The sequence below is a fragment of the Prenolepis imparis genome, unplaced genomic scaffold (genome assembly GCF_030444845.1).
Source record: "Prenolepis imparis isolate NDT839.2.m4 unplaced genomic scaffold, iyPreImpa1.0 SCAF_9, whole genome shotgun sequence".
Taxonomy (NCBI): Eukaryota; Metazoa; Arthropoda; class Insecta; order Hymenoptera; family Formicidae; genus Prenolepis; species Prenolepis imparis.
In genome coordinates this window covers 15,055,528-15,068,547 of record NW_028141167.1, presented here as the reverse complement: position 1 = coordinate 15,068,547, position 13,020 = coordinate 15,055,528, and the positions used below count along the sequence as shown (strand labels likewise).

Here is a 13,020-nt window from a genome sequence, read left to right as displayed (position 1 = left end):
TGAAAAATAAACCAATCTCCTTTATATTATTTCTTCGAATATCCTTCGAGTTTTAACGAATAAGGCAGAAATCGACGCAGCTGATATGCATTTTGCTTCTTCTCCTTCCATATAGGTATATATAATTCCGATAATGTACTTTTTCCTCTTTGTTAAAACGTCGAAAGACCAATTATCTGATATACCGAATTATTTGAATTTGCGCGCGGAATTTTATCCCTGGAGCTAGCAATTGTTTTTCGCGTCGCACTGCGTATATATTGTATACGTACATATATAGATTTCACTGGCAACAGAAACTTTTACGGGTAAAAATACAATGAAATATACACGATCGTATTAATTAACGTGCGACACGGTACATTCGTACAATCCGCTTAGCATTTTAGTTTTTCTTCTAGTTAAAAAGAACATCGCTGTTCTAACCTTATATCTCTCAGTACCTTATATGTTTACCTCAGGTAGATAGTATATTGAGCAAACGTTTGCTTCACTTCGCGAACGTCAAGTTTCCGACGTGTCATTAAGTTAAAAGCTTAGTTATATGACGTAACGATTCTCCCGCGTGCAATGTTGATTTTCATGTTGTGAATAAAAAATGTTTTCCTCCAATTTATCTGTTATCGCAAGGAAATAAATAAAATAAAACCATCCGCAGTGTATACAATATAATAGCTAACGATTAAAGTATCTAATACAAAGGATAAAGAATGCACACTACCCAAGAAATTGCAAACATTTTTTCAGACTAAATTGATTATGTTAATTTTGTTTTTTTTCCTCCTTAGAGAAAGATTTAACAGTAAGAAAGAGAAAAATCATGATTGTGATTCAAAATTATTGCCAATAGTAATCGATAGGTTTAGTTAAAATGTTAGAATATAAATAAAAAAAAAAGAAGAAGAGAGGAGGTTTCATAATTAGAACCAATAATGCCAGAATGAGAACATGGTATTATTAGTGGCATCTCGTCACATTATTGTATGTACATATTATTAAAATTTCGATTAAATTTTAATTTGTAAGAAAAATGCATTTGAAATAGAAAATGGATAATAAAAACAATTTAAATGCAAATGTCAAATAGTTTTTCAAAAAAATGTATTTGAAATGCAAAATACAAAATAGGCATTGTATGCATTTTATATATTTCCATTTTAAATGCATCTGTCTCAAACAATGCACACCTCTGGTAAAAATAAAATGTTATATACAATTCATTTACATTTTATCTTGTATTGATTTTTGTTAATAATTTAGCTGTGAAATATGTGAATTATGTGTGACAATATGTAAAATATATTCTTTTATAGTAATATTACAATTTATTTCAATGTAATATTTCAATTGTAATAAATACAATTCCTTTAGAAATATTTCATGAGTCGATATAAAAATGCGATTGATCTTGTGACTCTCTCAACGAATCGGAAAAATGATGAATGATAACATAGACGATAGGTTTATCTTCATTAGGTCTTATCTACAATCTAAAAAAGCACAATATATTTATGATCCTTGTAAGCATACGAGTTCAAACCTTCAAGCGAATATTTATCGAGGGCATACCTGTCCAATATGACACGATAGCCGAGAAAAAGAAGGTCAACAAAGGGTAACGATAAGCATGAGTGATGTATGATTTGACTGTATACGTCGAGGATACTCGATATGAGGAAAAACTCCAAGAGGGATCCGATGTCAGTATTAAATCGTAGAAATAAGGGAATACTTGTCCCCTCTTCGATAAGGTTCACAAACATGGTATGTTGATATATTTCTGTTATTACGAAATCTTTCTCTCTCTTTCTCACTTTCTCTCTCCTCTTTCTCTCGCCACTCGTAAATTCAAGCTGTTATTTGCAGTTGATTCGTGAATTTGTCCTCGTAGCGTTATTATTCCTACCTACACCTGTACCAGGCAATGATTGCCGATGGTGTCGCGCCGTCGAATTTTGGAGCAGCGTCGTCTGTTCTATGGAAAATTCCAAAACCGTCTATTTTCATGGCGTTCTCGATAATAGCAGGAACTCTATCCTTCTTGAACGATGCTTCGAGGCTTTTGCACACAGTATCCCACACAAATGCGCGATAACGACCATATTGAGGACTTACATGTTTTCCGACCCGGAAAATTATACGTCTTTTATCGATAATAACGATGTAATTTATGGGATCGCGAAACCATCATCGATTTGGAAGATTACATCCGAGGATGAACTTCCCTTTCTAATAACGCCTACGGCGACTGGAAGTCTCCGAAACGACAACAAAGTCTTTGGAGAGAACACGTGGAACGTACACGTGATTCTTGTGAAGAACATTCGCTCTTTCGATCAAATTTCGAAGGATGATGGTTCGACGTTCGAGTGGAAGCCGCACGATCGATTCATCGTACTGATTGCTTGCCAAGAGGAGATGCTAAATAAGCTGAGGCTCGACGGCATTTTGAAAACGTTGTGGTCTAAACGTAAAGTGCAAAGCGTCTTGGTTGCTTTAGTAAACGACACTCGAATTGATCGAGTCGTTCGCACTTACAATCCGTTCGCCAAAGTCAACGATTCTGGTTCGTAGTTCGTCCAACATATGTTAAAAAATCGATGATGAAAAATTGACACCATTGATTATAAAAAAAAAGATAAAAAATATTGGCTTGATTTTTCAGCGTACGGTCGAGTTGAAATTATAAATGTAAAAACGGCGGAAGAGGCGTCGAGTCTGCTGTCTCATTTAACCTACTATCGCACAAATAATATGAATGGATATGAAGTGAAAACGAGTATTTTCTCGGTAAACGAAACGGTGGCTAACGAACAGGCAAAAGTTGCACTGAGTGCACATTACAATTCCACTTTTATTTTCGAAACACTCGACGAAGTAATGCTGAACACGATAGCTAAACGTATGAATTTCACAGCGAAGCGGATATCTCCGACGGATAATCTATTCTTTGGTTATCAATTACCCAATGGGACATATGTCGGTGCTATAGGTATTAATGAAATGATATCTCTCTCTCTGGAACTATTCGCGCCTAGTATTATAGTTCCCCCTTGTTTTTGTTCCTTCTTTTCTCTTTTGATTGTCATACATGATAATAGCCGGTTCACGCAGGAGACATAGTGTACAATAGAACGGACATCTGTTTCGAGTCCTTTTTCATAAAGAAATACACTAACAGTGCCGAGGAGGACATAGGCTTCAGCATGTACATGGACTTTGACAGAGTATGCGTGATTGTACCTAAAGCGACTAAGATACCCAAGGGAATTCGAATGTACCATTTCTTTCCGCTCTCGGTTTGGATCGTGTCGATGTTGTCGCAGGCCTTTGTATACCTAACGTGGTACTTTCTGCAAATTTTCACTCCAGGAAGGTACGATACTCGTCAGACTATCAAATAACGTGTCTAATGTAACATAAGTAAAGAGACACATTCATGATTTCAGAACTGAAAAAATAAGTATCTGTGCGACGATCTACCGATCAATTTTACTGAACGCCGGTTGTCCCCAAAAATTGCCAAACACGAATGCCGAAAGAATATTATTGTCGGGCCTTCTGCTCGCTAACATCACTATAGCTGGTCTCTTTAGTGGTATCTTGTACAATAGTTTCGCGCACGACATGTATTACCCGGATATTGAAAGTCTTCGCGATTTCGACGCTTCGGGATTGATAATAGCATTGGCCTCCCTCAGTCTGACCGATCTTTTTAACGACGATAACAATTCGACGCTCATGCGAAACTTGCGAGGTAAATTGCGATACGGCGAAAACGCGATGAGCAACACGGCTTATTATCGAAATATTTCGGCATTCGCCAAGGAAAATTATTTCCCCGTCCTCAGCGAGGAATACATCGATGTGGATGGTGGACCGTTGCTTCATCTTGTCAAGGAGTGTCCAGGTACGAATAAACGTTACGTATATAAAGGTAAAAACATAATTTGTGATTACTTAATTGTATATAATAATAGTCCTGTCACATGCGCATATTAATTAAGTAATTACTAATCGCATTGTATTAGGTGCATTCTTCTTATCGTATTTGCTGCCAAAGAATTCGATTCTGCAGGAAGCAATAAGCGCGTTGATCGGTCAATTAAATCAAGCCGGCTTAACACTGTTGTGGAGCAAACAGACCATTCAGGGCCTTACGGTTCAAAAGAGGGCGCTATCTAAAGAAAAACTAGTTGAAAACGAAATGGAAGTGAACAGTTTCGTGCCATTCAATCTATCCGATGTGCAGTCATCATTCTATATGTTGCTGCTAGGACTATTTATATCTGCGATAGCATTTTTCCACGAGAAAGGCTGGCTGAAAACCATTATCGTTATCCCATACCGAAAGATCAGACTCGGAACTTACACGCGCTAGTCATCAAATGAGATAAAGCCCCGTCTGTTTCTTTTCAATTCTCCTTTCCTCAGCGGGATTTCTTTTCTAAAGAACAAGATTGCAAAAAAGTACGCAGGCGGAGTACAAATAAAGCGTAAAATCTCTTTTTTCATGCTCTGTTTCCTTCCAGATCCTTCAATCATAGTAGTCATGGTAGATACCAGAAGCGAGAGAATTATTTAGTAATATAGTAAATCATAATAATAAATTCAGTAGCATGATCTAACAACAATTTCGTTTTTGTACTGCACGAATTGAAAAATAATAGTAATAAAGATGAGTTATACAAGGTGCAACAAAAAAAGGTGTTTGCTACTTTAAGGATAGATAGTACACATCAAAATGACGAAAAAAGTTCCTATCAACACAAGTCCGTAAATAATCTCCTATCAAATTATTATGAGCATTACAACTTTTGAACTTCAATTAATTGTGCAAATTATTAAATGAATACAAACAATGCAATGTTTCAATTTTGTTTTGTTTTCATTTGATATCGTCCTGTCTCAATCAAAACCAAATTTTTCAAAAAGTACAATTTGATATTAATTGCTGTAATGGAAAATTACACAATGAAGAAATAGCAGACATGCATTTGATGTATGAACTTGCGAATTGTAATAGGCTCAAGCAAGGAGATTTTATTCCTCGCATCCATCAAAGTATTGAAGGATATGCTAGATTTGACTGGGCTTTATATTTCCATATTACAAAATTCATCTTCAAAAACAATTTAAATTAGTCTTTACAGGCGAGACTCCAGTAGTTTCATTGAAATAAATAGAAGTTATTAATTATTGACGATAGGGAGTCATTTGCGAACGTTGAACTTAGGAACTTTTTTCATCATTTTGTTGTGTACTCTACTTACCTTTAAAGTAGCGGATACCTTTTTTGTTACATCCTGTAGCACAAACATTTTGACTAATGTCATTATTGAATACACGCAATGAACGCCTTGTAATATCGAATAGGTCTTATAAAATCGATTGGTGATGTGTAAGAAAAATTGCAAATAAAGATACATCGAAATAAAGATCAAATTGTACATATACGTACATATACTGTCTTTACATTAGTATTATCCTTGATCCTATTAACATATATATGATATGGACTAACACGCGCGCACAAACACACACACACACACACTTATTTCATGGGTGTATTCAGGACGAATACCATGCACACACCATTATGGACCATCGACGTCCTACGCGCAGACTCTTTCACAACAGCAGAGAGGAAAACGTCGAGAGGGAGTGAAGGATGCTCGTGAATTTTCGCCAATAACATCGCCAGTAGCGCGACCACCTACCGGCTGGATCTACTCGTGGTAGTGTAACCTGTTGCCGTGGCAAATCTCGGACGACGAATGCAACAAAGTGCTATATGTATATATGTTACCAATGGTACAATGCTTATTCTCGATTCATTCGACGCATCACATGTGTAAGTGCGCGTGTGTGCGTGTACGTGCCATAAGATAATTCGATAATAAACTATATTTGTTGCTCTTATATACATACAAATATACAAAATATACATGTTTATGGTATCGTTTTTTTTCAGATTCTGATTTTTTCTGAAAAACGAGCGAAAAAGGATATTTTTTTAAAGAACGCTAAGTGATCTTTTAGCGAGATATAGATTTAATCAGCGAAAATGGGACTGTTACATAACACATTCATCTTGATTTAATTAAATTCTGATCAAAATAAGGAGCGTTACGCGCGTCAATCCATCCTTGAATAGACAAGATGCTTTTTTCTCTCTCTTTCCTTTTATATTTCGTAATAATCTCAATGAATAAACATAGAAAGTTTCAAATTAATTAAGTTATAGTTGTTAGGTAAAACAGAAAAGACCATTGTCAGATCAGCGATACAATTATCAGCGCTGCTATGTCAGAAGTGAAGATGCGAATATCCTTGTTGCTAGACAACGGAATAGAATATCGTGACAAATTGCTATGTCTTCTACGGGCAACAGCACTTATAACTGGTACCGGATCCCCTCGAATACGTCCTAGCTACCGAGATATCTGAAGGTCCTTGGCAGAGAAGAGATGTTTCAATTATGTATCGTTCAAATTACATGGATATTTTACGCAGACTGAATATAACCGATGAGGACATCGACTATGCCTACGCTCTTGACAACCTGACCGATTGTAGATTCGGGAGCCAAATCCCCGGGAATGGAAGTAGCTATGGCGACAAAAGTAGTAATAGGGAAACGATACAGCTGGCTTGTTACTGCGACGGTGCGATTCGCGATCTGGCGATGCAATACAAGAATTATCATGGTTACGCTTCCCTTATCATATGCTCTTTCGGTACGCTCACCAACGTGCTCAACATCATCGTTCTCACGAGGAAGGATACAAAGGCTGCGCCCATAAATCGAATTCTCACCGGCCTGGCCGTGGCGGATGTGTTAGTGATGTTAGAGTATATCCCTTTCGCGATTTATAAATATTTCGTATTACCAGAGCATAAGATCTTCCCGTATGGAGGGGCCGCGTTCATACTGTTTCATATGCATTTCACGCAGCTCTTTCATACAATCAGTATCGCCCTCACCCTCACTTTAGCTGTTTGGAGATACATCGCCATCAGGTGAGTTTCATATTCCTTTGAATTTTTTATTCGAATCCAGAAAAAGTAAAGCTGCATAAAAAGTTTCGCCTTACCTCGATTTTATTACCGTTTAAATATATTGTAGAAGAGATTCTTCTGCGTAATTTTTCAAACAAGAAAGAAATCGGAGATATATGGCATTGGCTTATTGTTAGAAGATATAAGAAATTAAAGTTTCACAATTTTAGTGCTTTCTCTCTCTCTCTCTCTCTCTCTCTCTCTCTCTCTCTCTCTCTCTCTCTCTCTCTCTCTCTCTCTCTCTCTCTCTCTCTCTCTCTCCCTCCCCCCTCTTTCTCTTTCAGGAGGAATTATTAAAGTAACATTAAGAACAGTGAAGTTTGTATACATTATATTTCTTGTAGAATAGACGTGGAAAAAATTTTTGTTTACACATTTACAAAATAGGTATATGGTTGTGGATATTTTGTCATTAATCAGTTTCATCTATTTCTCTCGCAATTCATTAAATTTCAATAAATAAACGAGATGTGCAAAAGATGGGTACCCAAATTCATTTAAAATAGAAAATGCAAAATAATTGGAACTTTTTCATTTAAAAATGCAAAATGCTTTTTAGACCCATTTAAAATAGGAATTTTTAATAAAATATTAGGTATTTTTAAAATAATTTTTTAAATATTTACATTTTTATATTTATTTATATTTAAATTCTTATTTTTTATTATTTATATATTTCTTACTATTATTTCTTATATATTTAAATTTTTATTTCTTTTAATATAAACTTAAATTATAAAAATTAAATTACATGAACAAATATATATGGCATTACAAAAAATATTTCATCCCTATATTGTTTACATAATATACATTCAGTTATCCTTTTAAAATAATATTTTGATTGCAATGCTCTTTAGAAGTGGAACGTATTTTCAGAAAAACAAGTTTTTCAAAGAGGGAATTCTCCATTTTCCTTCTACAAGATTTCATAATCAGAACCAGTAATGCCAGATCGAAAACTGGTATTAGTGGCATCGCATATCCATATCGCATATCATATATTTATTAATATCTCAATTAATTTTTAGTTCGCAAGAAAAATGCATTTGAAATATAAAATAGGTAATAAAAACCATTCAAATGGAAATGTAAAATAGTTTTTGGACAAATGGATTTTAAAGGTAAAATACAAAATAGGCATATTTTTTAGATTTTGAGTTTCCATTTTGAATACATCTATTTCAAATAATACACATCTCTGTAAATAAATATATATCTAAGAAAAATATTTATTGAATGCGTAGGCAAGAAAGGGGTTTCGCTCCTTTCCCTGCACCCTCATCTTCAAAAAATTCTAACCTAACCCAACTTTACTTTTGAAACTGAAAATAGGTTTGGGTTAGATCACAGACTTCTATATATTAATCTATAATATATAGAAGTCTATGGGTTAGATTGGAATTTTTTTCAGTTTTGGAAATACAGGAATAGAATTTCATCCTTTTCCCCTACGCATAAAAGTCGTAAATAGCCTTTTTCAATTAAAAAATAAAATTATTACAGAGTATATACACAAAGTTTAATGTCAAAATTCTAAATATCTAAATCAATATAGCCGTACTTTTTTCTTGAGCTGTAACCTTTTATGCAGTTTTACTGTAAGAAGATTAAAAGGTCATTGTCTCTTATGTCTCTCTCTCTCTTTCGTGTATATATAATGCGCCAGATTTCCGAGTTACAATTATACTTGGTGTACCGATAGACGTTGCACGATCGCTCTTTCATGCAGTTTTCTCGCTCCGTTTTTCACCTGTGCTCCTAGCTATCTCGTGTTTGGAGTAAGTAATAAACATTAATTGTATAACGTTTTATCCAAAACAGCAGCTACGTTTTTTTGTAATAATAAATCTAAATTTCATTATGTCAGGTAAAGACAAAGAGTGTTTACGAGAATGGTACCACGGAGATTTTGTACGTCGTGGATACCGATTGTTCTATCAATAAAAGATTCTTGTGCGAATTAAATTTCTGGATACTTAGCGTAGTTATCAAGTTCTTGCCGTGCGTTATTCTCACCGTCATCATTTGTTGGCTAATAAAAGCCCTTTACAGGTAAAGTCAAACCGCGAAACCAGATTATTTATTGACGTGCGGATGTGTAATTAATTACGTTCGCGCTCTCGCTGCATTATATAACACATTTTACTTGATTCAGGGCGAAAGGTAGGAAACAAACCTTAAAGAGCTACAATTATTGCGCCGCGAAGACGGCCAAGCTAACCTCGTCGTCGGGAATCTCCAATCTCGAGAATTACGATGGATCATTTGATGTTAAAAGGGACGAATCTTGCCCGCGACGGATGAGTAAATCTGACAAACGAACGGACAGGACGACAAGAATGCTTGTAGCGGTGTTGCTGTTGTTCCTCATAACGGAGATTCCTCAAGGCATTTTGGGTTTACTATCCGCAGCCCTGGGCGATTGTTTCTTCCGCAGTTGTTATGATAAGTTTGGAGAAGTGATGGATATCCTTGCATTAATAAACGGCAGCATCAATTTTATCTTGTATTGCTCCATGTCGCGGCAATTTCGCATGATTTTTGGACAGTTGTTCAAACCTAGGATTATAAGCAACTGGCCAACGATGAATCAGCACCAAACCGACATGCAAAGCACGTATGTTTAATAAAAAAGATTTTACAAAAGGTACTCTCTCTGTTTCTTGAACATAGAATTTGGGCATGCAATCTATTCATAATAATATATATAATTGTGCGTTATAATTTATAATTAATAAATATATGACGTTAAATGGTTAATAAAAGGTTAAAAATGATCTTAAATGCCTTCGGATAAAAGAAAAAATTTTAAATTAACAAAATAAACAAAAAAATATACGTATATATGTATTTTGATTTTATCTTTCGCACAATATTATAACACTTTCTCATACAAATTACTATAACTTTGTGAATAAAATTAATTATAATTAGTCGTGTGCGTGTGCAAGCTTAGAATAAATTTAATAAGTAATTTTTTCATGGCATACACATATTTGATTCTGTGATTTTATCTTATTAAATGTGTATCTTTTCAAATAACATGTGAATAAGAAAAAAAAGCTGCGTCGTTAATTGTTGATCTATACCAGGCATGTCAAACACGCGGCCCGCCGAGACTTCTTTAAAATTTTTTCAAAAAAATTGCTTTGTGAAAAACGATGTCAAATATCTTCTAAAAAATAATATTAAATTGTGATTTTGTTTATTTTTCATTATAGTTTTTATTTTTGTTTTTTATTAAAAAAGTCGTAAAATATTTTTTATTATATAGTTTCTATTTTTGTTTTTTATTTAAAAAATCGTAAAATATTTTTAATTTAAAAAGTAACATAAGATATAAATATAAAACAACTATGTATAATATACATTGAATATACTAAATATAATAATTTAAAAAATCATATTTTATTTATTCTTGGAACATTGAAAACATGCGGCTCTCAGCTTAAAACAAAATAGATCATGTGGCCCGTACAAAACGAGTTTGACGTGCCTGATCTATATTGTATTGTGTATAAAACACGTTGTAATAGAAATATAAAATGTGATAATGTTTCAATAAAATTATTTCATTAGAAATTTTCCAAAATTTATATAGATATAATACCCTATATCCCTATAATACTGATTTTTAAACTTCGTCGGCACTCAATTGTCGCTCTTCGTTCTCTTCCGCTAACGGCTCTTGACTAGTATTTAAGTCTGTTTTTTCACGCTGCAATTTCTTCGATAACTTTTTCGCCATTTGTGATATCTGTACATGTTGTGTATAAACGGTATAGTTATGTAATTAGCGCATATTTAACTATATTTTTAAGTTTCCATTTTTTAATTTTTAAATAAGTACCTGTGTGTCGACGTCGACAACGGCCATAATATCGTTGAGTGCTGTCAAAATTTCAGTAGCGTCAGCTTGTTTACCGCGAGCGTCAAGAACCACGGCATAATTAATCAATATTAGTGGATCCTGAGGAGCTAAAGCGCGAGCTTTCGTCAAAGATCTCTCGGAACCTTCCAAATCATCCAAACGTTTCAGAGCCACTGAGATATAAAAGGAATATATTTTTAACATAATAGAAAGACCCGCAAGGAAGAAAGAGATGCTTTCGAGCAATATTCCATTTTACGTAAAAAATATTCGCGTAAAAACTTTAAGATTAACAATAAAAACTTTTTTTTATATAAAGACAAAATGGCTCAAACGAGTAAGGTTATCTTTAAGTATATTGTTAACTCTTTCGCTGCAACAGATTTTAAGATGTTTTTTTTATATGAAGAAAAAACACGGCTCAAACGTGAAAAGTTATCTTTAAGTAAATCGTCAATTCTTTCGCTGCGGCAGATTTTAAGACGCTGTGGATGGCAAAATTTTTTATCAGCATGCATGCTTCAGAAGCTATATTAAAGTGTAGCCACCAAAGAACAAAGAGTAAAGGAATGAGCATTTGCCCGAAAAAGTAAAGCCAAAACCGCAAACTATGACGTCATAACTGTTTGTGTATTGCACTTGCTTCACGAATATAAGAATGTTAATAGTGTGTGTAAAATAGTGCATGAGTACAATGCACAAACAGTTATGACGTCATAGTTTGTGCGGTTCTGGTTTCACTTTTTCGGGCAAATACTCCTTTCTTTATTCTTTATTCTTTGGGGAAGAATTGTTACGTCACAACACTCTTGTTTTTCTCTTGTCAAATTAACAATAGGTATAATCATATGGACGATATTGCATATATACGTTGCGAATGGAAATCACTCTCTTTCTCTCTCGCACAGATGTTGGACACAGGCCCATTCCATTATTATATCGATATATCCTATATTTTTTGTTCAGCAAGTCTTAATAAACTACAATAACATATGAGAAAACCAGCTGATTTTACCGAAACTCAATTTCGTATAGGATTTTTTGGAACTAATCCTATGTTGCAGTTTATGACTTGCTGAACAAAAGATAATAGGTTCAAAGTTAAATAATGAACAGTACTGACTTACAGCCAATCAAACACGAAAAACTTTAACTCTACTGCGAATATTGTTTGACTGGCTGTATATTATTAGTAACCGTTCATTATTTAACTTTGAGCCTATTATATCTTTTGTTCAGCAGACTACGACATATGCTGTAACATAAGCTGCAATATATGAGAAAACCAGCTGATTTTACCGGGATCCAATTTTATATAAGGTTATCCGATTTCATATATACGAGTAGTATTAGGATTAATGTTAGGTCCTTTTCAAAGCGCTTATAGATGCCACAGCGATGAAAGGGTTAATGAAAGGAATGTTTAATGTTTAATATTTATCTTCTACTTACGACCCAATAGCAGATACGGTGTAGGATTCTTTGGTTCGGCGCTAACTGCAGCGCATAAGTAAATCGCGGCTGATGCAGGTTGTCCAGTGGTGAGAAAAACGATTCCGAGATTGCATGATATGACACAGGACATCGGGCTCAGGTAATGCGCTCGCTTTAATGAGCTAATAGCCTGTCAAACATTGCAACAGAAATTTTCGTTTGTGCTTCTCTCGTATTTTATTATATTTCCTCTCATTATATATCATTTATTTCTCATTAATATATATATATATATATATATATATATATATATATATATATATAGGAACGAAGTAAAGTCGACCCAACTAGCCAAAATTATATTTATTCAAAAAACACACAACGTTTCGACCATATGGATGTGGTCCTTATCAAGTGTAATATTCATTAGTAGAGGTGCAGCCAAATTAACGATAACGTCAACTTTTCCATAATATAGTTACAACATAGTACTCTGCGTTGATACCACTGCCTTCCAGAGTTTTTAGTTTTTGACGAATCATCATAACGATAGGATTGTTTTCTCTCTTTCAAATGTTTTGACAAACTTGAATTTATGTTATGTTTATTTAAATATGTTGTAACAGTACTCTGCGTTGATACCACTGCTT

At 34.3% G+C, this 13,020-nt stretch overlaps 3 protein-coding genes across 7 annotated transcripts in view; 2 read left to right on the top strand and 1 right to left on the bottom strand.

Moving 5' to 3' along the window:
* Positions 1–1,634: 1,634 nt before the first annotated feature.
* Positions 1,635–4,520, top strand: LOC145941071 (uncharacterized). The gene is made up of 6 exons (XM_083046878.1): positions 1,635–1,700; positions 1,867–2,566; positions 2,666–2,992; positions 3,115–3,376; positions 3,450–3,910; positions 4,032–4,520. The coding sequence occupies exons 1-6, from the start codon at positions 1,635–1,637 to the stop codon at positions 4,379–4,381; spliced, it is 2,166 nt and encodes a 721-aa protein (XP_082903004.1). The 3' UTR covers positions 4,382–4,520.
* Positions 4,521–5,708: 1,188 nt separating this feature from the next.
* LOC145940641 (G-protein coupled receptor dmsr-1) lies at positions 5,709–10,306 on the top strand. Of its 2 annotated transcripts, none has more exons than XM_083046012.1 (5): positions 5,709–5,854; positions 5,975–7,023; positions 8,768–8,843; positions 8,933–9,117; positions 9,221–10,306. In XM_083046012.1, exons 2-5 carry the CDS (start codon positions 6,482–6,484, stop codon positions 9,690–9,692), a joined length of 1,275 nt encoding a protein of 424 aa, XP_082902138.1. In that variant the 5' UTR covers positions 5,709–5,854; positions 5,975–6,481; the 3' UTR covers positions 9,693–10,306. The 2 variants fall into 2 exon arrangements, with proteins under 2 accessions (XP_082902138.1, XP_082902137.1); XM_083046011.1 differs by having other exon boundaries at positions 8,732–8,843; positions 9,221–10,284.
* A 179-nt stretch (positions 10,307–10,485) lies between these two features.
* Positions 10,486–13,020, bottom strand: part of Bbs4 (Bardet-Biedl syndrome 4) — a 12,165-nt gene continuing 9,630 nt past the window's right edge. Inside the window, exons 8-10 of one of the 4 annotated variants that reach the window (XM_083046008.1) lie at positions 12,389–12,560; positions 10,916–11,109; positions 10,486–10,822 (exon numbers count right to left, since the gene is read on the bottom strand). In XM_083046008.1, the coding sequence (XP_082902134.1) occupies positions 10,700–10,822; positions 10,916–11,109; positions 12,389–12,560 (489 nt within the window). In that variant the 3' untranslated portion in view covers positions 10,486–10,699. The remainder of the gene's footprint in view (positions 10,823–10,915; positions 11,110–12,388; positions 12,561–13,020) is intronic. The other 3 variants (XM_083046007.1, XM_083046010.1, XM_083046009.1) reach the window with 3 other exon arrangements.